General features: G+C 42.0%; 1 protein-coding gene across 1 annotated transcript in view; it reads right to left on the minus strand.

Annotated features, from left to right (window-relative positions):
• cdh10a (cadherin 10, type 2a (T2-cadherin)) overlaps window positions 1-24,266 on the minus strand; it is a 42,104-nt gene extending 17,838 nt beyond the window's left edge. The window contains exons 1-3 of the mRNA XM_060905225.1: window positions 24,072-24,266; window positions 17,792-18,086; window positions 475-594 (exon numbers count right to left, since the gene is read on the minus strand). Of these exons, the coding sequence (XP_060761208.1) occupies window positions 475-594; window positions 17,792-18,086; window positions 24,072-24,266 (610 nt within the window). The remainder of the gene's footprint in view (window positions 1-474; window positions 595-17,791; window positions 18,087-24,071) is intronic.
• Window positions 24,267-24,483: the final 217 nt, after the last annotated feature.

The following is a 24,483-nucleotide window of genomic DNA, read 5'->3' on the forward strand; positions in this document are numbered from 1 at the left end:
GCTGTAAAATAAAGCAAACGCATAATCCAGTGAGAATGTTCAAAGGCGAATTTGCTCTTCTATATAAAGACTGTTGCTGTGCTGCAACGTCTTTGGAAAATCACATCCTGTTTGGGGAAAATGGGGCAGCAGCAGGGAGGGGCGCCATATTGCAGCACCCCCATGGGGTAAAATGTCTTCGTAATGGACATAACGGGAACACTCAGAGTGAGGGAAGGGTCCAGGGGAATTTTGTGCATTTACAGGAGTATAAATAAAAAATGACAAAAAAATATATACATAGCCTAGAAGGTCTGTGTTAATATTTAAATTTGGTCTGGTTTTAAATGACGCCTTTCAAGTGCAATATGTTGTTTGTAGCACCGTGCATATAAATCCAATCACATGCTGTGATCTGCAAGCCTCATTTAGCTTACATAGACATCAATCTTCTTAAAATAATGACGCTTTTAACCATATGTTGAAAGGACACACCTGTCTCTGGTTCCACTGAGAAGTACGGCTGCCCTTGTAGTATGCTGTAGACGAGCTTAGCGCTGTTCCCGTACGAGGCGTCGTCTGCATCTGTGGCGTTGACTTCTATCACAAAAGTACCTGAGAATAAAGGAATCAGGATGTGAGGTCAGTGAGGTCATATGCTTAAGAACACTTTTTCACAGTTTAGTCATCAGTTAGTGAGAATGTGTCAGGACGGACAAATCAAAAAAGCCTTAGAGATATGTGATTAGAACAAAAAAAGATCTCCTAAGGACTTTTGGAAAGTTAAGTGTTCTTAATTTCCTTAAGATGTTCTACAGTGATAGGATAACTTTCTGTAAAGGGTTCGAGCTGAATAAATAAACCATACAAGTTCTCTCTGAAGGTTTTCCCTCTGGCAAATCTTCTGCTGTACATACATACATACATACATACATACATATATACATAGTCTTACATAGAACCTTCTACATAGAACCTTCTTTGGCACCAACAAAGACAGACCAGATAAACCATAACGGAAAACAGCATCCTAAATGGTTCTTGTGAGGAGTTCTTATTGGAAATTATTCTCTTGTATCTGGAAGTACATTGCATTTTTAATGGTTTCCTCAAAGAAACAAACCAAAGAAACCTTAAGAGTACATTCTTCGAGAAAAGAGGTCCCTTGTGTCCTTTCAGATAGTTTGGGTTCTACTTGGAATCCTGTCTGATAGGCAAGCCTTCTGTTTTAGGGTACACCATAGAAGGTCTGAGGGTTCCCTTAGAACTCAAGGCCAGAGGTTCTCAACCTTTTCTACTTTAAGGCCCACCTTTTCATGCTTGTAACAAGTTAGGGCCCATTAAAAAAGATTACCAATTATTTTGGCTCATCTATTCTATTAGAACCTAATAATCTATTGTAAAGTGTATTAATGGGATGCAACGTCACTTCCTGTTACAGATGGGAGCCCAGGAATTAAATAAATGCAATAAAAACAAACTGTTTTTAATTGTAGGTGTTGTAGTTAAAACTGTATGGATGTGCCAGAAGCCAGCATAAACCCATGCATGCAGGACATTCTCAGCCAAAAGGGGTTAATGATCCAAAAGTGGAGTCTGGCCCATTAACACTAGAACTTACTGCCATGTTTGTGTACAGAAAACAAGCAAATTATTAAAACCAAGAAATACACTCAAAAGAAGTGGATATAGAAACCACTCAATGGGATTAGATCCTTACACGCTAATAAAGAAGGATTTTTGCGATGAGTTGGAAAATTACCCACAAATTACACACTGCAAATCTGAGCGTTCTTCAACTCAGCTCCCTTCCATCACAGTGAAAGGCTCAGAGACACCTTTCTCATCATCTTTTGGCAAAATTATTTGCTATTTCACCCTTTTTTATTACTTTGCAGGGGACCCAGAATAAACTTTTTTAAATTTCACTTTTTTTTTCTGATTCAAACAGCACAACACAAGCGTAGGGCATTTAATGACTACCAAGGCACCCCAGTGACGAACAGTGGGCTCAGCTGACCAACACTTAATGTCTTGCATATCTAATGAGGTGGATGTGATGTCAGATGCAACCCAGCAATTGTACACTACTAAAATTAGCCTCAACTTGGAAATAAAAAAATCGTGTCCCACTAGATGGTGCTTCGTGGTCCACTAATGGGCTGTGGCCCAGTGGCTGAGAAACATTGCTTTAGACCAGGGGTCACCAAACTACGGCCCGCGGGCCGACTCCGGCCCGCCACCCCCCTTTGACCGGCCCCCCAGCCCCTCTGCCCCCCACCACTTGAACCAGCCCTATGAGGCAATCCCCAAAAGTGGTCATGGCCTATTTTTTTTTTAATTGCTTTTTGACAAATAATAACGTCTGCATCTTGTATTTTGTTGATTTTATCAATTAAAATTGATATTTAGTTATAAAATGAACTATTCATATTTTCTGAATTTTCATCATATGCTCGCGATCAAGCAGTGACAGGCAGCGCATGCGCAGAGAACTGTCAGTGTTCAGGACAGTAAAATGGCTAGCGGTCAGCGAAAAGCTGACAGAGAGTGCAGAGTTTTTAAACAATAGTGGACCACCGATTATTTTTTCGTTCAGTGTAAGGACCGTGCAGTTTGTCTTGTATGTAAAGAAAGTGTGCCGGTTTTCAAAGAATATAATCTGCGTCGTCACTACGAAACCCGCCACAAAGAGTATGCTAGTTTGCGAGGGAAAACAAGAGAAGACAGGATTCGGAGGATGAAATGCGGACTGGCTGCACAACAGAATGTATTCCTTCGCCAAACCCAGATCAACCAGGCTGCTGTCCGAGCTAGCTATAAGGTAGCTCACCTACTAGCTACCCATGGAAAGCCGTTTACTGATGGGGACTTTGTTAAAGTATGCATGCTTGCTGTGGCCGAGGAGGTGTGTCCCGACAAGTAGGATGCGCTCAACGCGGTGAGTCTGTCCGCACCTACTATGACCAGGCGAACCGAAGATTTGGGGGACAACGTGTATGACCAGCTGAATGAGAGAGCGTCAGAATTCGAGTTTTTTGCTTTGGCCATGGATGAGAGCAATGATGTGCAGGACACAGCACAACTGCTGTGATCTATTGATCTATTGCTCATATTATAATTTCACTGGTTTTTTTATGTATTTATTTTATAGGCCTATTTATTTGACCTTTATTAAGTGCTGCACACAATTATTATTAATAATATCAACAGGCCTACCTACAATTTATAATTTTCCACTCACCTTTGCCAGTGTCAATCACCTCAACTAGGCAGATGTTTCTTACCTTGACAGCTTTGATGTTATTTTTATTAGAAAATACATAAATGGAATATCTGTGGTATTTCAAATTAAAACAAAGTGTGAAGACTCGATTACTACTTTTGCAAACCACTAGTAAAGATAAACAAATATGTGCCAGGAATTAAGTGTTGATCTAGTAGTGTGGATATAGTAGCGGGGATGGCTGTGCCAGGCTAGTAATCTCTACTACACAATGAGGCCTGCTGGTGGTCATATTTGTCTGGGTCATACAATTCTATGTGATATAGCTGACCTGACCCCGGCCCCCATCACAGTCAGGAACGACAGTGTGGCCCCCAGAGCAAAAAGTTTGGTGACCCCTGCTTTAGACCAAATAAATCTCAAGGATGCACTCTTAGAATAATTTTCCTTAGCATTATTTAGATAGTTGAGGGTTCTTAGCTTCACAAGCAGGCTTCTCATCTCATTATCTCTCACCGCTTTATCCTGTTCTACAGGGTCGCAGGCAAGCTGGAGCCTATCCCAGCTGACTACGGGCGAAAGGCGGGGTACACCCTGGACAAGTCGCCAGGTCATCACAGGGCTGACACATAGACACAGACAACCATTCACACTCACATTCACACCTACGCTCAATTTAGAGTCACCAGTTAACCTAACCTGCATGTCTTTGGACTGTGGGGGAAACCGGAGCACCCGGAGGAAACCCACGCGGACACGGGGAGAACATGCAAACTCCGCACAGAAAGGCCCTCGCCGGCCACGGGGCTCGAACCCGGACCTTTTTGCTGTGAGGCGACAGCGCTAACCACTACACCACCGTGCCGCCCACAAGCAGGCTTGAAACTTGAAATTATCTCTTATAGACAACATTTACGGGAAAAAAAAGTTACAATCCTGAAAGGAATGTTTAGCTTGTCCCAATGTAGAATCCTGTAACAGAGGGTTTCTCTGCCAGAGAAGGTCACAAGAACCTTTCCATCCATTGAACCATCTGGGGAACCTTTGAGGAATGATTTTCTTTTGAGGAACTATTTGGCTTGTCTCTGTATCCTACAAGATAGGGTTCACCTTTAGAAAAATTTAATGTTGTGGAACATCTGTACAACAAGTTATTTCTTGTTCTTGCGTACGATATAAAGTAATTCCCTCACCATCCCATCTACTTTCTTTCTTTAAGACCAAATCATTTGAACAATACATATACAAGGTCAGAGGTTGGGTAACTTTAAGTTTTCTGACATATATGTTGTGTATGAGGGTACTTCAAGAAGTTCTTGGCATTACCTGGAAACAAGGGGTGTAACTCCTATTTTGGGGTGTAACTGTATACTATAAAGCCTAATAACACTGCCAACAAAAACTCAACTGAAAGAAGCGATCACAGAATAAAGGAGAGGAAAGAAAGCTTCAAGCTGGTGTGATGTTCCTCCAGGACAATGCGCCCATCCACACAGCACAGGTGGCAGGGGCAGAAGCAGCCAAATGTGCCTTTGAACTGTTGCCCTGTGCACCTTACTCACCCGATCTGGTACCATCTAACCGCTATCTGTTTCCCAAACTGAAATTCCACTCGCATGGTCACAGTTTTCAGAGTAATAATGAAGTCATCCATGTGACTGAGGAGGATCTGGAGGCTCAAGATGTGACCTTCTTCCATAAAGGGATCGTGAAGCTTGAACATCAGTGGACTAAGTGCACTGAAGTTAAAGGAGACGATGCTGAAAAATAACACAAAAACAATCTTTCTCCTGTGATGTTTTCTGGGTGAGGCCAATAACTTTTTGAAGTCTCCTCGTATACAATGTACCGTATATGTTGGAAAACTTAAAGTTACAATTTTACCTCTGACGGTTACAAAGCACTGATACTGTAGACTCCTTCCATAAATGTTAGATAAAAACAGAAAAAAAATCACCATGTCACCAATTACACAACTCTTCATATGGCTTGTCCACTGTATAAAGCTAGACTGCCTTTCAGATTTTTCAACTGTAGGTCATAAAAATAATTTTCCCTGACATCCAATTATTTTTGTTTAGTGGACCAAAAGCTACTGAATTCAAATTACAGACTTCCAATTTTATTATTAGTATTTTTTTAACCCTTTGATGCAAAACATATGCACACCCCTTCTAATGCACAACATGGGTTAAAAATGGCCCGCATTCATTTTCCAGGTTATTTCATGCTGACTGAGTTTTTCTTTGCTCTACCTTTTGAAATCAATTTATTTTACGATTGAATATTCCAAGTATTCTTTAAATATCTTGTTTTTAATTACCACAAATCATTAATTTAATTTTTTCTTTCCTACTTCATAAACAAAATACTTTTTATATTACTACACATGGGTCATCCAAGTGTGATTTAAAATTAAATGTCTTAATACTATAATAATAATTTGTTTCAAGTAATTACTTTAGCAGTGAATGGGGCCAGTTATTTATTTATTAACTATGTAGTTCGCTAAGCCAACGACAATAAAATTAGCTAACTAAAGTAGAATATGTCAACAGCTCGGTAGCTAATAGTAATTACTTGTAACTTTCTGACAAGTAATCTACTCACTCTCAAGGGAACCTAAACATCATCAATTTTTTTCTAAGGTAATGTTAGAACAATTGAAAAACATTACTTCCATGCATGGGCGCCGCCGGGGGGGAAAGGTTAGAACAATTCTAGGGGCCCAGCACTGCCATGGGGCTCTTTAAGGGGCTGATAATATGCTTTTGACGATTTTAATAAGACTTTTGAAATAACAACAATGCAATATTCCATCTGGTAAATGAGCTAATTGAACAAGGTTGTCTATTTCTTGAGTTCTTCAACATATTGTCATTTAACCCTCCCCCTTTTGCGAAATGGTACGGTCCAGTTCTGGTAGAAGCGCGATGCGTTAAATCTGTGTGCTGATCAGTGCAACGCTACTTGCTGCTGTGTCGCAGTGCAGCAGCCAGCCAGTCAGCAGTGGAGTGCGTACAGTCTATGATTGCTAAATATGAAGAGTGGCTGTCAAAAACGTAAAGAAAGGCAGCTGAAAGCTGAGAGGGACCAGAGAGGCAGGCAACTGGTCACTCAGTTTTTCCCAAAGAAAGGTAGCTATCGCTCACATGTGTGTTCAAAATATTAGCGAATGGTAAATGAACAGTATGAACGTGGTTGGATTAGCCTATCAAGAGAACACTTTTACAGTTTGTACAGTGACATTTTTTCCATTTTAATAACTGAACTGACTTGTGTGATAAACAAGATGAAATATTACGTTATGCTGGTGCTAATAACTAGTGCTAATAACCGGTTTCATAACTAATGGGATGCCCTAAATATGCACAGATTCAGCCTCAGGGGGACCTCCGCCCTACCAAACCACTGAACCCCCCTTTGGAGAAGGAGGTAAGCAGCAATACAACCCATAAATGCTTTAGGATTGAAGTTTTTAATGAGCGAGCGCCATATACAGTTTGCTAGATTAAAGTGTTGCTAATGTAACAGACGTTGCGTTGTGTTGTTCACCAGTCTTTTTATTCTGAAGAAATGAAACACAAATACACTGCTGAGGACGGGCTGCAAACGTCCAGTGGCATTGGCGCTTACATTTCCAAACCGAACTGAAAGAGGCCAGCGCCTCGTTCCCATAACTACCTGCGCTCTTAAAATGCCAGCGCAGAAATTCCCCACCACTACACACAATGGCAAGTGGAAAAAAATAAACCCGTTACACTAATAACAGACACCAGTCAAGTGTTTGACATGGTTACGTGTGTGGAATGTTCACACGTTCTAAACCATTGGTTTCAACCATTGGTTAATGCATAAAATGTAATAAAGTCACAAACTCAAGGTCCATGGGCTATCAAAAGTCAAATAATGACAATAGTGCAATTGTGACGAGGGTGGGCAAAGTTGGGGGGCCCAAAATTCTAATCTTTCATGGGGCCCAAAATTTCTGGCGGCGCCCCTGCTTCCATGTATTAGATGGGCAAAGGGCGCTGTGCTGAGCTGTGAAATGTCTGACACAAGCACAATTCACAGTTCCCACCAAACGCTGGAGTAAATGCATGCGGGTCGGTTCTGACCCATGTGTGTAAACTTGATGTAGAATTACAAAAGCTGTGCTTGTTCATAACTTAAGAAAGGAAAAATAAAAATGATGATTTCTGCTAAACAAAAACAAGATATTTACTGCATATTTGGAAAAGTAAATGACAAAATGAATTTATTTCAAAAGTATAGCATAGAAACACTCAGCCGTACATGAAATAACCTGGAAAATGAATGCAGGTCGTTTTTGACCCATGTTGTGCATTAGAAGGGTAGTGATACAAAAAGGGTTTTTATTCAAAAAGTAAGAAAGGAAAAAATAAAATAAGGATGTATGATGATCAAAAACAAGTTAATTGAGGAATACCTTGAATACTGAATGATGGGATTAATTTATTGCAAAGATATAGAAGATAAAAACTCAGCCGGGTCACTTTTGACCCGTGTTTTGCACCAAAGGGTTAAATAGAACAATTAATGAATTTAGCCATTGCCCTAAATTCTCCGCTATTTTTTGCTGCTTCACCATGACCCAATTCAAGATACTCTGTCATGCATCACATGGTGGGCTTTCCCCATTCACACAAGGCATTGTGGGATACAAATTTGAAACAGGAGAGAAAAATGGAGGACGTGAGTGTGCGAATGAAACGTGAAAGACCGACTACAGTAACGGAAAGAAAGCAAGAAGAAAAGATATTATGTTATATATGGAGGAAAAGAAACGCAGGACCAAACTAATATGGTAATATGGGCGCTCAGCGAGCACCTCGGTGTGATCAGCTGTTCGTTTAGCAACAGAATGATGGAACTGTCAGTGCACGCTCAAAGGTAAACCTGTAGATGGCAGTAATGCAACACTGTGGATGCCAGCTGCCGTAAAACCCAAAAGAAGAAGAAGAAGGTACACTACCGTTCAAAAGTTTTGGGTCACCCAGACAATTTTGTGTTTTCCATGAAAAGTCACACTTTTATTTACCACCATAAGTTGTAAAATGAATAGAAAATATAGTCGAGACATTTTTCTGGCCATTTTGAGCATTTAATCGACCCCACAAATGTGATGCTCCAGAAACTCAATCTGCTCAAAGGAAGGTCAGTTTTATAGCTTCTCTAAAGAGCTCAACTGTTTTCAGCTGTGCTAACATGATTGTACAAGGGTTTTCTAATCATCCATTAGCCTTCTGAGGCAATGAGCAAACACATTGTACCATTAGAACACTGGAGTGAGAGTTGCTGGAAATGGGCCTCTATACACCTATGGAGATATTGCACCAAAAACCAGACATTTGCAGCTAGAATAGTCATTTACCACATTAGCAATGTATAGAGTGGATTTCTGATTAGTTTAAAGTGATCTTCATTGAAAAGAACAGTGCTTTTCTTTCAAAAATAAGGACATTTCAAAGTGACCCCAAACTTTTGAACGGTAGTGTAAACCTGCACATGCGCACACGGACTTCCTCTGTCTGCTTGACTGCGCGAAGCAAGTGATTTCATGCACATTATTTGCTTTAATCCTCTCAAATTAAATAACTTCCCAGCCACAGAATGGCCTGATATTTTGTGAGATATTACAGAAATAAACAGATATCACAATCACCACATTTCAGAGTCAACTAAATTTCACCGATTTTATGAAACCGAAAGGCCGTATAGCTATAAGTCCCTGTAATTGCGCTGTTACTATAGAATTGATAACGTATTAGAATGAGCATGTACTGTAAATCTGCTTGTTAAGTCTGACATCAATAGCCATTTCTGGGGCCAAATGCGCCTTGAGCACTCCCAACCTTGAGACCTTGTCGCAAGATTTGCTGGTTTTCTAGACCCCTTATGTGACTTTAATTTTAATAAAAAGCACAGCAACAAATCCCGTGACCTTTTCAGCACACATTAATGACATTCGTGAACTCGATACAGCTCTCCAGCTCACATCGCAGCCGCTGCTGTACGAGTTTAGAAAGCAGGTTCACTCGACTCACAGCGTAACGCCTGATATTTGCTTGTGACCAATCACTGATAACCCTGGTCCCACTGACCAATCACTGATCACCAAAGTTTGCCCCCTTTGTTCTTGTTCTTTTTGAAGATATTACAGTTTATAAGTACTACAAACGAGTACACTTTTTTCCTTCATAGCAACTGTATAGGTTTTTTTTTTTGACTCAGAACTATTCAAACAAAAAGGGACACGGCACTGCGACATTTTGAAAAAGTGAAGTTTGGCCCCAGAAATACGGTTGTTACGTCACGGATTTAACGAGCACTTATAAACCTGTGATTTGCTGCTGCATTACAGTCAAACTCCAGAATGCAAAATTCAGTGGCACTGTGGTATAATAACGGTGGAAAAAGCTGTTAGCTTGTCTGATTTTTTTTTTTTTTGTAATTGGACTTCCTGCCAGCCTCCAGTAATAAATGATGGATGGAGGAAATTAGATTGTGACCTGCGGACCTAGTGAACAAGTGACTTTGTCCTAACATTATGTTCTTTAGGTAAGAGCCATGTCCCTGAACATGAGCTCTTAGAGCAAAGTATCTGCTGATTAATCTCAGGGTAAAGACCCTCGGACAGATGACTCCTGTTCTTGAGGATTGGGATGGTCCTAGTACATCGGCATCAGCAGCAGCAGCAGCAGAGCTCATGAATATGTACAATGTGCTGCATATCAGAGTCATGAGTTTCCCCGAGTTCTGTCACCACAAAACTTCCTTCCTGATTGTGTGACAACTCAATGATAAAGACAGAATTGAAATGAGATGTAAAGTGGGCTTTGTGATAAAACATGCTAATGGAATCATCTTGGCTTCTTATAGAAAGGAAAGGTCATTGTTCGTTTTACCCGTTCATACATTTGCATGCATTAGCACGCCATAATACATTTATTACAGAGTCTCTTCAAAAGCTCAGCATTAATTTTTAACAATGGCACAGTTCGTGCTACAACCGCAACGAGCACAGATCACACAAGACACGTCGCTGTGTTCATACAGAAACGTGCTCAGCTCTGAGTGGGTGTGGTTTGAAAGGCATGTGGGCGTGGCTTTGACTCTTCTTTCACATCCTCATTGGATGGTCCTACATCCCCAAAATAAATCCATACATTCACTGCAAAGTCTTGCCGTTCAGGTGAACTGGTGATATTCGCTAAAGTTAAATTAAATTAGCAAGAAGTTTGCAGGATTTCTGTGAGGAATTTTAAACTATCTACATAAACGTTCAGAAAGTTCTCACATTCATTATTAGCTTCACCTCAAAAGAATTTCTGTGAGGAATTCCAAGTTACATTCGGACTATAAATGTTTATAAATCACTTGCATAGCTAGCAAGCTGGCTAATCTGAGCTAACCTGACAGGACTGAGGAACTTTAAGCTACATTCACACTCAAAAAAAAAAAAAAAACATTGGATTTACTTAACCGAGTTATGGCAACCGGTCCCACGAAACTGTGTTAATTTAGATGTATTGAATACAGTTATGTTGAGTTATTCAAAACATAACTGTATTCAATACATCTAAATTAACACAGTTTCGTGGGACCGGATGCCATAACTCGGTTAAGTAAATCCAATGTTTTATTTTTTTTGAGTGCATTGATGTTTATGAATTTGATTAGCATCACTAACTTCATACACTGTAAAACCCGATAAGGTCACTGAGCTCAAAAATTTTATTGAAACTGATTATGTAAAAATTTTTGAGGTAAGTAACTTAAATTTTTTAAGGTAAGATTTCTTAAAAATTACAATTAAGTGTAACTATAGTGTAATTTTTAAGAAATCTTACCTTAAAAAATTTAAGTTACTTACCTCAAAAATTTTTACGTAATCGGTTTCAATAAAATTTTTGAGCTCAGTGACCTCATCGGGTTTTACAGTGTACCATATATTCATATATGTTCACCACCCACAGAGGTAGCAGTAGGGGTTTGGTGCAGTGTGGATTGGGTGGCAGTCGAAGGCAGGGGCCTCGACGACCTGACCCCCGGACACAGCGGCTGGCTGTTGGGACATGGAATGTCACTTCGCTGGGGGGGAAGGAGCCTGAGCTTGTGCGGGAGGTTGAGAGGTACCGGCTAGAGATAGTCGGGCTCACCTCCACGCACAGCTTGGGCTCTGGAACCCAGCTCCTCGAGAGGGGCTGGACTTTCCACTTCTCTGGAGTCGCCCATGGTGAGCGGCGGCGGGCTGGTGTGGGCTTCCTTATAGCTCCCCAGCTCAGCCGCCATGTGTTGGAGTTTACCCCAGTGAACGAGAGGGTCGCCTCTCTGCGCCTTCGGATTGGGGAGAGGGCTCTTGCTGTTGTTTGTGCCTACGGGCCAAATAGCAGTATAGAGTATCCGGCCTTCTTGGAGTCCCTGGGAGAGGTACTGAGGGGTGCTCAGACTGGGGACTCCATTGTGCTACTGGGGGACTTCAATGCTCACGTGGGCGATGACAGTGACACCTGGAGGGGCGTGGTTGGGAGGAACGGCCTCCCCGATCTGAACCCGAGTGGTGTTTTGTTATTGGACTTCTGTGCTAGTCACAGTTTGTCCATAACGAACACCATGTTCGAGCATAGGGGTGTCCATAAGTGCACGTGGCACCAGGACACCTTAGGTCGGAGGTCGATGATCGACTTTGTAGTCGTGTCATCTGATCTCCGACCCTATGTCTTGGACACTCGGGTGAAGAGAGGGGCTGAGTTGTCAACTGATCACCACCTGGTGGTGAGTTGGATCCGCTGGCGGAGGAGGAAGCTGGACAGACCTGGCAGGCCCAAACGTATGGTGAGGGTCTGCTGGGAACGTCTGGCCGAGCACTCTGTTGGGGAGGTCTTTAACTCCCACCTCCGGGAGAGCTTTTCCCAGCTTCCGAGGGAGGCGGGGGACATTGAGTCTGAGTGGACCATGTTCTCTACCTCCATTGTGGACGCAGCTGTTCGGAGCTGTGGCCGCAAGGTCTCCGGTGCCTGTCGTGGCGGCAATCCCCGAACCCGGTGGTGGACACCGGAAGTAAGGGATGCCGTCAAGCTGAAGAAGGAGTCCTATCGGGCCATGTTGACCTCCGGGACTCCTGAGGCAGCCGACGGGTATCGGCAGGCCAGGCGTGCTGCAGCTCGGGCAGTTGCGGAGGCAAAAACTCGGAACTGGGAGGAGTTCGGGGAGGCCATGGAGAAGGACTATCGGTCGGCCTCGAAGAAATTCTGGCAAACCGTCCGGCGCCTCAGGAGGGGGAAGCAGTACTCTGCCAACACTGTTTACAGTGCGGGTGGGGAGCTGTTGACCTCGACTGGGGACATTGTCGGGCGGTGGAAGGAATACTTTGAGGATCTCCTCAATCCCACCGTCATGTCTTCCACTGAGGAGACTGAGGCTGATGACTCAGAGGTGGACTCGTCCATTACCCAAGCCGAAGTCACTGAGGTGGTTTGCAAGCTCCTCGGTGGCAAGGCACCGGGGGTGGATGAGATCCGCCCTGAGTATCTCAAGTCTCTGGATGTTGTGGGGCTGTCTTGGTTGACACGCCTCTGCAACATCGCGTGGCGGTCGGGGACAGTGCCTCTGGAGTGGCAGACTGGGGTGGTGGTCCCTCTTTTTAAGAAAGGGGACCGGAGAGTGTGCTCCAATTATAGGGGAATCACACTTCTCAGCCTCCCAGGGAAAGTTTACTCCAGGGTACTGGAGAGGAGAATTCGACCGATAGTCGAACCTCGGATCCAGGAGGAACAATGCGGTTTTCGTCCTGGTCGCGGAACACTGGACCAGCTCTATACCCTTCATAGGGTGCTCGAGGGTTCATGGGAGTTTGCCCAACCAGTCCACATGTGCTTTGTGGATCTGGAGAAGGCATTCGACCGTGTCCCCCGTGGTATTCTGTGGGGGGTGCTTCGGGAGTATGGGGTTCGGGGCTCTTTGCTAAGGGCTGTCCGGTCCCTGTACGAACGGAGCAGGAGTCTGGTTCGCATTGCCGGCAGTAAGTCAGACCTGTTCCCAGTGCATGTTGGACTCCGTCAGGGCTGCCCTTTGTCACCGGTTCTGTTCATAATTTTTATGGACAGAATTTCTAGGCGCAGCCAGGGGCCGGAAGGAATCCTGTTTGGGAACCACAGGATTTCATCTCTGCTTTTTGCGGATGATGTTGTCCTGTTGGCTTCTTCAAACCAGGACCTTCAGCATGCACTGGGGCGGTTTGCAGTCGAGTGTGAAGCGGCTGGGATGAGAATCAGCACCTCCAAGTCCGAGGCCATGGTTCTCGACCGGAAAAGGGTGGCTTGCCCTCTCCAGGTTGGTGGAGAAGTCCTGCCTCAAGTGGAGGAGTTTAAGTATCTCGGGATCTTGTTCACGAGTGAGGGAAGGATGGAGCGTGAGATCGACAGGCGGATCGGTGCAGCCTCCGCAGTGATGCGGTCGCTTTACCGGTCCGTCGTGGTGAAGAAGGAGCTGAGCCAAAAGGCGAAGCTCTCAATTTACCGGTCGATCTACGTTCCGACTCTCACCTATGGTCATGAGCTTTGGGTAATGACAGAAAGAACAAGATCGCGGATACAAGCGGCTGAAATGAGTTTCCTTCGCAGGGTGGCTGGGCGCTCCCTTAGAGATAGGGTGAGAAGCACAGTCACTCGGGAGGAGCTCGGAGTAGAGCCGCTGCTCCTCCACATCGAGAGGAACCAGCTGAGGTGGCTCGGGCATCTTTTTCGGATGCCTCCTGGACGCCTCCCTGGGGAGGTGTTCCAGGCATGTCCCCCCGGGAGGAGGCCCCGGGGAAGACCCAGGACACGCTGGAGGGACTATGTCTCTCGGCTGGCCTGGGAACGCCTCGGTGTTCTTCCCGAGGAGCTGGCCGAGGTGTCTGGGGAAAGGGAAGTTTGGGCTTCCATGCTTAGACTGCTGCCTCCGCGACCCGGTCCTGGATAAGCGGAAGAAGACGAGACGAGACGAGACCATATATTCTGCTCATATCATGAGTCAGCTAGCTAGTTATATTTGGAACTTTTCACTCATCTCTTGCATCGCTAACTGGTTGGCTAAACAGTTAAACACTAGCTAGCTAGCGATCCTGAGCTAACCTGACAGGATTTCTCTGAGAACTTTTGAGTCATCCTGCAAAATATATATTTTAATACATTTCTACTACACCTGGCTAGCTGGCAAGCTAAAGATTTCTGTGAAAGGTTTTATAAGTTATATTTATGAATGTTTATTCAGTATTGCATTTCTACAGCGTCTCTAGGTTTAATTTTATCTTACATTGTTAAGGAAACTCGAATGCCTCAGTACCTCCTCGACTGCAATGCTAAACTTATTTATTTGGGTCGTTACCTTGTTAGAAAGATTTGACGCCCCCATCAGTCTGAGGTATTTAATGTAATTTACTGTCTCTTTACTTCATTTTTATCCAGAGCTATAAAGCTAACTAAAATAGCGACGATGTAATAGAAACTTTGGGAGTCATTAGCACCATGTTCAGAAGTCAGTACACAGGCATCAAGACGCAGAAAACACTCCCTGAACAGAAGGACTATACTTAAGTGAAGTGAAAAATGTAGTTCAAGATCAAATTTACTCCCGAAACCATTCAAAGTGTTTTGTAATGTAAGAAGTTGGGATTTAATTTAAAGATAATATTTGACATCTCACTCCCCTGCTATTTTCTTTTATAGAGACCGTAGGATACACTTACATGTCATTGGCCACCCACGGTGCAGTTTAATGTTTCTGCACACTATGACAACTTCGTTTTGGGTATCATCACGCCCACCTACTGCTTCGAGGCCAGAAATAGAAACGCAAATCCGCAGTACAGCAGTTATCAGTTTAGCATTAGTTTTGCTGCAGTGCGCCACACTGCTAATGTAATATCTCCTCTTTTAGGAAGTAAAAAATAACCATGGACAGTTTGGAAATGCAATGCAAAAGCAATTCTCTCTCTCTCTCTCTCTCTCTCTCTCGCTCTCTTTTTTTAAGTACTCAGTTGGAGTTATTTTACTGTCTCTCTCGCAGAATCCCACTGAAGCTGGAGCACTTCTGACTTCGTCAGTCTGCCCTCCCCTTCACTCTGACTGCTCTAGCATCAACACGCTCTGATGACTGGAGGTGCTTCAGTTCTGCACTAGTGACCAGAAGGTCGTACGTTCAATTCCCAGAACTATCAGAAAGGCACTTTAGGGGCTTTGAGCAAAACCTTTAATTTCTCAGTTCTGTGCTTACACTAGATTCTGTCTGTTTGGATTAAAAATGAATGCAGCGACTGAACTTGGATATAAAGTTATGCACGATAAAGTTTGCTGATTCTTTAATAAAGAGTGATATTTGTGCTCGTAGCTGTAATTACATCACTATATTACTCTTAGCTGATATAATACAAGTCGCAATAGGAATATTTATGCAAAAATAAATTAATAAAAAGTATGAGGAATTGTTCTTTGATAAACAATGAAAAAAAATAATTGTTAGAAAATTGATGTGATAAAAAAGGATTAAAACGCTTCAAGAAATGCTGTTAAACTAATCAACAATAATCAACAATGCGGTGTTGTGATAAATCAGAGCTACTGTTGCAAGTCTATTATTATTATTATTATTATTATTATTATTATTACTATTATATATTTTTTTTCTATAACAGGGTGTCCCCAAAGTGTTTTATACCTTTTATACCACATCAATTTGCCAACAATATGCTTATAGTTAAATTTAATGCTATGGAACAGCTGCAAAAGCCAAAAAAAAATGCATCTTGTCATGTTCCTGAGACACTACAAAGTGTAAACTCTTCTGTCCTGATGAGGTCGGAAAACTTAAAGTAACATTTCAGAAAACGATTACTTTTTTTATGGACATACACTACCGTTCAAAAGTTTGGGGTCACTTTGAAATGTCCTTATTTTTGAAAGAAAAGCACTGTTCTTTTCAATGAAGATCACTTTAAACTAATCAGAAATCCACTCTATACATTGCTAATGTGGTAAATGACTATTCTAGCTGCAAATGTCTGGTTTTTGGTGCAATATCTCCATAGATGTATAGAGGCCCATTTCCAGCAACTCTCACTCCAGTGTTCTAATGGTACAATGTGTTTGCTCATTGCCTCAGAAGGCTAATGGATGATTAGAAAACCCTTGTACAATCATGTTAGCACAGCTGAAAACAGTTGAGCTCTTTAGAGAAGCTATAAAACCGACCTTCCTTTGAGCAGATTGAGTTTCTGGAGCATCACATTTGTGGGGTCGATTAAATGCTCAAAATGGCCAGAAAAATGTCTCGACTATATTTTCTATTCATTTTACAACTTATGGTGGTAAATAAAAGTGTGACTTTTCATGGAAAACACAACATTGTCTGGGTGACCCCAAACTTTTGAACGGTAGTGTAAGTAAGTAAATAAATAAATCTTAGAAAACTATTACATTTTAAAAACCCACTTCGGTGGAAAATCCACTGCACTATGAATGAGCTGTTACTACAGAAACGATGACGAATTCGAACAAGCACTTGAATATAAACCTGCGTTTTTCAGCTCCATTACTGTTATCGACAATGAATCAACATCTTCTGACCAATCACAATCCAGAATTCAGCAATGATGATGTCAAATCAACAAGTTACTGTTAAGGCCAATTGCTGTGCACCTGTTATAGATGATAATTATCTAGATATATAAGAAATGGGTTTTTCAAAAATGGTAAACAAAAGACTACAAGTAAGACATCTGGCGTTCATGAAGTAGAAAATTTGAGTTTATAATTTTGTAGGATTTCTATAATATGTATTTATGCTAGATCTGATTAGACTTTAATTAAATGATTACATTAGTAGGCAAGCTAGCTAACTGGTTTGTATGAGGATTTTTTTCCCCGAGAACGATCCCACAGGGCAGAGTATTGAGTCCCCTGTCATTTGAACCTATTAGCTCTTCAACCACTGGCTATAATGTTGTTTAGCAAAGTCAGGTTGATTAGTTATAGCACTGAAGTTGGAACTAATTATTTAAGGGCATGATGAAGTGTTCCCATTAATTATCCTACTAATTTCCATTGCGTTTTGCTCCAGTAGTGCACGGTTGGAAATTTCTGAGGCATTACATTAAGAAATAAATGCTCATGGGCATGCTGTTATATATAAATATGACACAGCAGAGCTGTAACAGCCTTTCTATTTCGTGCTTTGGTTGCATCACCACTCAACTGTGGCTCAATTTCCAGAAACAAAATAGGTACATACATCCCTGTGCACATAGGAGAAGTAAAACTGGTTACCGAGAGGAAAAAGAATTGCTCCCGCATCGCACTTCAGTCCCAATTCAGCACTCACTGACATTCTTCATGCTCCAGCAACTTGTCGAAAAAAATAAAAGTCTGAAAAAAAAAACAAAGGCACCGAGCCATCCTTGACCTTAAAGGTTCTCGGACGACAGATTCATAGAGGCATCACATCTGAGAGCAATCTCCTCTCATGACATTAAATGTGCCGCAGGAAAACAAGAAAACAAGTGGAATACGATATTAGCTCCCTCACCGACGTCAGACATCTCGGGGACGCTGGCACTGTAGACAGCCTGCGTGAACTTGGGCTCGTTGTCGTTGATGTCATGAATCTTGACGATGAACTCGGTGGCCGGTTCCAGAGGGAGGCCAGTGTATTTGTTGAAAGCCTGTGCTTGTAGGGTGTAGGATGATTTTTCTTCTCTGTCGAGTCTTTGAGTGGCATGTAGATCACCTGACTTTTCATCAATACGGAAAATGGTGCCCGCTCCTTCTCCGGAGAGGACGTAGCGCGCTGTGCCGTCTCCTCTATCCTTATCCGAGCGAAGCTGGAAGGACACAGAAAGACAGACATGTTATACATTTATTGATGCCCACCCTGGGACACACTGATGCCCACCCATGAGCTTATTGATGCCCACCCTGGAACACAATAACATCCACCGAGGGGCACACTGATGCCCACCCAGAATCTTATTGATGCCCACCCATGGCCACAATAATGCCCACCCAGAATCGTATTTGTTGCCCACCCATGGCCACAATAATGCCCACCCATAATCTTATTGATGCCCACCTTGGGACACAATAATGCCCACCCAGGATCTTATTGTTACCCACCCTGAGACACAATAATGCCCACCCAGAATCGTATTGTTGTCCACCCATGAACACAATAATGCCCACCCAGAATCTTATTGATGCTCACCCTGGGACACACTGATGCCCACCCAGGATCTTACTGATGCCCACCCTGAGACACAACGATGCCCACACTGGATCACACTGACTCACACCCAGGATATTATTGAGTCTGACACTGGTTCACATTGATTGATGCCCACACTTGAACACATTTCTTCTCACAATGTTTTGAACTTATGACCAGGAGTTACCTTGTGTTTTGGTGAAGGAAATGTTAATTTGATGTTCTGCTTGTGGTTTTTATCCCACTGATGGACTCTCAGCCGTGAATTGTGGCTTATCAGCAAAAGCTTTCAGAAAGGAAGCTCTCCAGGGACAAAAGCAGCTAATAAGCACCACAGAGAGAATTTTCAGAGCACACGCCTTTGGGACTTATTCCATTAAACACTAATGAGGCTTTTAGTCCATTTTGATTTGGAATTTTTCTCCTTTCTCTCTCTCTCCCTCTCTCTCGGTATCCTTTAGCTGCATGACTATTTGTAATAGAACTGAGCTCCTGCTTTCTCTCTCTGAACCATTGTTGCTTGTCACAGGGGGGATTTTGCATCTCCAGTATTTTCTTGCACCATGACTTGACGATTAGAGACGAAACAGCTCATCAGAGTCATGTTTATTTAATGCGCTATAAATAAGTCTACTGTATTTCACCCTACAGGAAGAGCTCGATATTAACTTGTATAAGACGGTGGCTCGCTGACTGTCTGCAGTATATTATACATGAAATTCTCACTGTGTACCTGATTCTCCACTTGAAGGATTTCATTGACCTTCCACAAAACATCAAATTCTCTCCACTGATGCATGATTAAATTTTTACTTGTGGGTGTTGGATGTGAATAGTTGCCAAAGCGCAATTGGTGCCAAAACCTCTGCTGTGCTACAGCAATGTTCCTCTCTACATGCTGACAGATTTGTCTGTGTGTTTTCTGAAACATAAAAACATACAAAAAATACAGCTCGAAACATTCCTTTCTACATTTCCTGACGCTCAGACCAAAAAACGTTAATGCAATATGCACATCGAGGAGAAATCTGAAAAATTCTAGAATGGTCTCATGAGTAGAAATCCGACTTCTAAAAATCGTCATATCTAATTTGGTGATGATACGAACAATGATATGGATGATCTGATGTCGGAATGATACACTTCTAGCATCCAGTGATTCCACACCAATTGTTTATACTTTATTGAAAGAAAGCATTGCTCTTTAGGAGTCAGAAGCCACGCCTCCTTTACTGGGATGGACAAAAACAGAGGCCATGCCTCCTTCAGTGAGAATAATAGACATATATGCCATGCCTCCTTGACTGAAATTGACAGAGAAGCCATGCCTCCTTCACCGGGTACGATGGATACAAAAGCCAAACCAATTTCCCTGGGATTGTCAAAAAGGCTATACCTCCTTCACTGGGACTAACAGGAACAGGAAAGTGTTTTTTTTTGTTTTTTAAATCAAAATCAGACCTCTTTTTTGCATTAAGAAAGCAATAAGCACTTTTATTAATTTTAATATTGATTGCTAAAACATGTCTGACATGCTGTAATGAGATATAAATCACCTGACAACGTGTGAAGAACATCACGTATCTGCTTCCTAAGTTGAAGGTGACCTCTAAAATGATTAGCATGAAAAGTAAAAAAATAAAATAAAATAAAATAAAATAAAATAGAAGGCCTTTAATGGAAGGTTGTATCTTCCTGGCAAAGTAAAAGGCAGGGATATTCTGAAATAGAACACGGAATACATAACAACCTAAAAACTACCACCAAACTCACAATTCGTACATCTCTGGCCCAGTTTTAGGAAAGTGCATGACATCACGTTGAGAAGATGGGATTTTATTTATAATCCTCCAACTGTCAGTGCAAAGAAAACAAGTAAAACTTTGGACTTCCTGCAAGATCTGAGGTTGATTAAAAAAAACCCACAAAAAAAAAGAAAAAAGAACAAGCAGGAAGACCAGACATCTCACTTTTCCTCGAGGGAGATCATGCACTCGCTTTATACCTGCTTGTTTTATGGATTGTGTTTTCAGGGAAGTGGAATGAAATCTATCCTGAATCACATGTCACACGTTCCCTGTGTTGTTCTTTATTTTCTAATCATTTGCAAAAGATATCAAGATCCATATCTTCCTTCCAGAGCCACATTTTTAATGGCATTTTTAAAATTTCCTTTTTTCTGATTTTTTTGTATTGACCATTGGGGATTTGGGTCCAAAAGCCACATTAAAGCTAGATGGCCTTTCAATTTCATAAAATGGTGAAATTTAGTTCTCTCTGAAATTTGGTCATTGTGATATATGTTTATTTCTGTAATATCTAAAAAAAAATAAAAATAAAACAAAACGGGCCATTCTGTGGACAGGGTTTTACGGCAGCTGGCATCCACAGTGTCACATTACTGCTATCTACAGGTTTCCCTTTGAGCGTGCACTGACAGTTCCATCATTCTGTCGCTAAACGAACAGCTGATCACACCGAGGTGCTCGCTGAGCGCCCATATTTATTAGTTTGGTCCTGTGTTTCCTTTCCTTCATATATAACATAACATCTTTTCTTCTCGCTTTCTTTCCATTACTGTAGTCGCTCTTTCACGTTTCATTCGCACACTCACGTCCTCTATTTTTCTCTCCTGTTTCAAATTTGTATCCCACAATGCCTTGTGTGAACGGGGAAAGCCCGCCACGTGATGTGATGCTTGACGTAGTATCTTGAATTGGGTCATGGTGAAGCAGGAAAAAATAGTGGAGAATTTAGGGCCATGTGGAGATAAACTCATTAATTGTTCTATTTAAAAAAAAAAACTAATAAAATTGGAAGTCTGTGATTTGAATTCAGTAGCTTTTGATCACTAAACAAAAATAATTGGATGTCGGGAAAATTCTTTTTATGACCTACACTTGAACAATCTGAAAGGCGGTCTAGCATTAATGTTTACCTTGGGAAAATTACGTGTATTCAGAGTTGGGTTCTGCATGTGTTTAAGTTGATTCTTCAGGCTTTCCATTCAGACAATTAATCATAAAGGTCATAAAGTTGAATAATATTATAAAAATTTATATCTTAACCACGTCAAAATGTCACAAAGTGACGACGCTAAACGATAAAGCTGCTCGATGTCACCCAAGAAAATGAGTTGAAGTTGAAGAATCACATGTCACTGAGACACGCCTCTTATGTCTTACTCAAACTCCACCCATCAGATCCAAAACTCTCCTGTAACTTCTCAACAGAAGTACAACATGTTCCAGTTGATTTGAAAATGTCGCTGTTTTTATCGAGCAGCCACTTCAGTTCAGTTTCATCCAAACCAATTTCTGTAAGAGACAAAATTTCCATCATTGATGGCTTCGATGTAATTTATTCAGAGGATTTTGGTTGTAACATGAGATGTTGAAATATCCGTATCTTTACAGTCGTGCATAACATCTGGCTTAAATGCATCCCTGACTCTATTTAGTACCCTATTTTTCCTCATATGTTATTGTTTCTATAGTAACAGCCCATTCACCGGGACTTGTACGCCAGATGTTCAACATCTCAGCATGTACGAAACATCAAACCTGATCATCTGTCCAGTTTGAGTGACTCTGTGCTCATGATAGCCTCAGATTACTGTTCATGGCTGGCAGAAGTGGAGCTTGATGTGGTTTTCTACACTTATAGCTCATCCACCTCAAGGTTTGTGTAGTTCTGAGATGCTTTTCTGCTCACCACGGTTATAAAGAGTGATTACTATATCCTTCCTGGCAAAAAGAAGAAGAAGAAGAAGCTCGAACCACCTCAAATCTGTTCATTTTCTGATCTCTGACCCTCTCTTATCAACAAGGAGTTTGTTTCCGTGCACAGAACTGTCGCTCACTCACTCAGTGATGTTTTCTGTTTTTTGCACCATTCTTTCTGTGTAAACTCTAGAGACTGTTGTGTGTGAAAACTCCAGGAGATCAGCAGTTTCTGAAAAACTCAAACCTCATACTAATCTGGCTCAAGTCAACACCCATACCACAGTGAAAGAAAGAAAGTCACACTTCACTGTGAGATCACAATTTTTCCCGTTCTGATGTTTGAACATCATGAACATTAACTGAAGCTCTTGATTTGCATGTGTGTGATTTGATGCGTTGATTAGGTAACCCAGCTGATTAGGTGTCCAGATGTTCCTATTAAAGCAGATGGTGAAAGTAAATAGATGTTTGTTTCACACTGATGGAAGCAGTCTCCAGTGTATAGACGTTGGAACAGTCAGAAATAAAGTTGTAAACTTTCTGTAAATTTAAGTTAGCTTCAGGACAGAGGAGGAATAAAATGTGTTAAAAAAAAGTATTCGCCAGGATACAACTCTACAAAGCTAATACGACATGAAAGATTTTAAAATATCATTGTGACGGCTGTTTTAGAGACGGCACCAGAAGGTTCTTGAAAAGAGCTTTGTAGTCACTTTATATACGAGTTTGAAATGTAATATGCTAAGTTTGCTGACGCTAGCAAATAAGGACAACGCTAATTGACAGTTAAGGCTAACCCTATTAGCCTTTTAATTAACTCAAAGTGGGAGTTCAATCAAGCAAAAGCGGGGTTATATGCTAACATGACCGGCACTCTTAGCATTCATTCTTTGCTAACAAGATTAGTGTTTTTGAATGAATTTAGAGTATAGAGTATTGAATTAATCAGCTTCAAACAGACAAAATGAGAGGGTTTTTTTTCTTTTTTTCAAAACGAGACGTTCATGGGGAAGGCAAGGCATTGAAACACAGCATAGCAATGGCTCAGATTAGCCCTCGAATCCTTTCCAGCACAATAAAACCCCCGAATTTGACAAGTGTTGACCCGAAATCCTTCTTGAACCCGAATGAAAAGCTTTCTCCTAACTGTTGCGTTCAGTTGCAACAGGAGAAAAAAACGTGTATTATATTTTTAGTGTTGCAAATTACACATTGTGATCACGCCATGTCAGGAACAGAGAACGTGCTGATGAGTGCTGGTGTTGGCTCCTCTTTCATGGTTAATGTGGCATAAATTTGGCATTGCCTCTGAATTGCGGCTTGATGAATTGCAAATCCTCCTTTCACACAGGCGCTGCAGATGGGTAGGAAGTCAGAGGATGAAAAAAGGAAAAAGAGAGAGAGAGAGCGGTGAGAGAGAGAATGAAATAGCCCGTAATTGTCGATTCCTGTCAGGTCCCTTGTGAGCCACTTTGTCCTAGAAATGAGAACAGAAAAACCAGCACAGGTCCTGCTACAAAATATTCTCCCTCTGTATCAGATGCCCACCCTCACCTCCGCAGCCCACGTCTTTTTTTTTTCTTTTCCTTCTTCACCCCTTTTCCTTCTCTCTCTGAATATTCATGCCTCTGAGACTGTGTAATTCACATTTCCGTGGCTTTATTTTTTCCTGCTTTGATAGCGGCCTTGCTAGGCGCACATATTCAAATATTATGTCATGCCACATAAACCTCAAAGGAGTTTTTTTTCATTCCTTTACTTTTTCCCCCTCGAGGTCTTGTTTGGAAGTCAGTTCCAGTTGGATAGGCGGGCTGGGGGTGATGGGGATGAAAACAGGGATGGAGGATGAAGGAGGATGGACCGACGGTACTGTCTCTCACCTTTCCCACGTACTGATAGTTACTTCCTGTGTATTCCTCCGACAGGAAGAACTGCCTCCACATCCAGTCACGCTTGGACCTGTGCAGCACTCGTCCATCCGGCTGCTGCAGGCGGATAACGATCCCCCGACTCCTTGTGGCCAAAACCAGAGGGAGGAGGGAAAGCAGTGCAAACAGCCAGAAGAAGGGATTCATCGCTCGGCTGTTTCTGATTGATCCTCGAGCTTGGGCTTGATCCCGGATGAATAATCTAATAAGGAAGGTGGTGCTGAATGGGGAACGATCTAAACGCTTGGATCAGCAACTCTGGCATCGTAGACGGTGCCTTTGATCTTTCTTTGAATCCCTGGAAAAAAATGAGAAAGCAGAAAAGAGTGAGTGCGTTTGCATGCCAGCTTTCTGTCGGAGAAGA

This window comes from Neoarius graeffei, chromosome 23, assembly GCF_027579695.1.
Source record: "Neoarius graeffei isolate fNeoGra1 chromosome 23, fNeoGra1.pri, whole genome shotgun sequence".
NCBI classification, from domain to species: domain Eukaryota; kingdom Metazoa; phylum Chordata; class Actinopteri; order Siluriformes; family Ariidae; genus Neoarius; species Neoarius graeffei.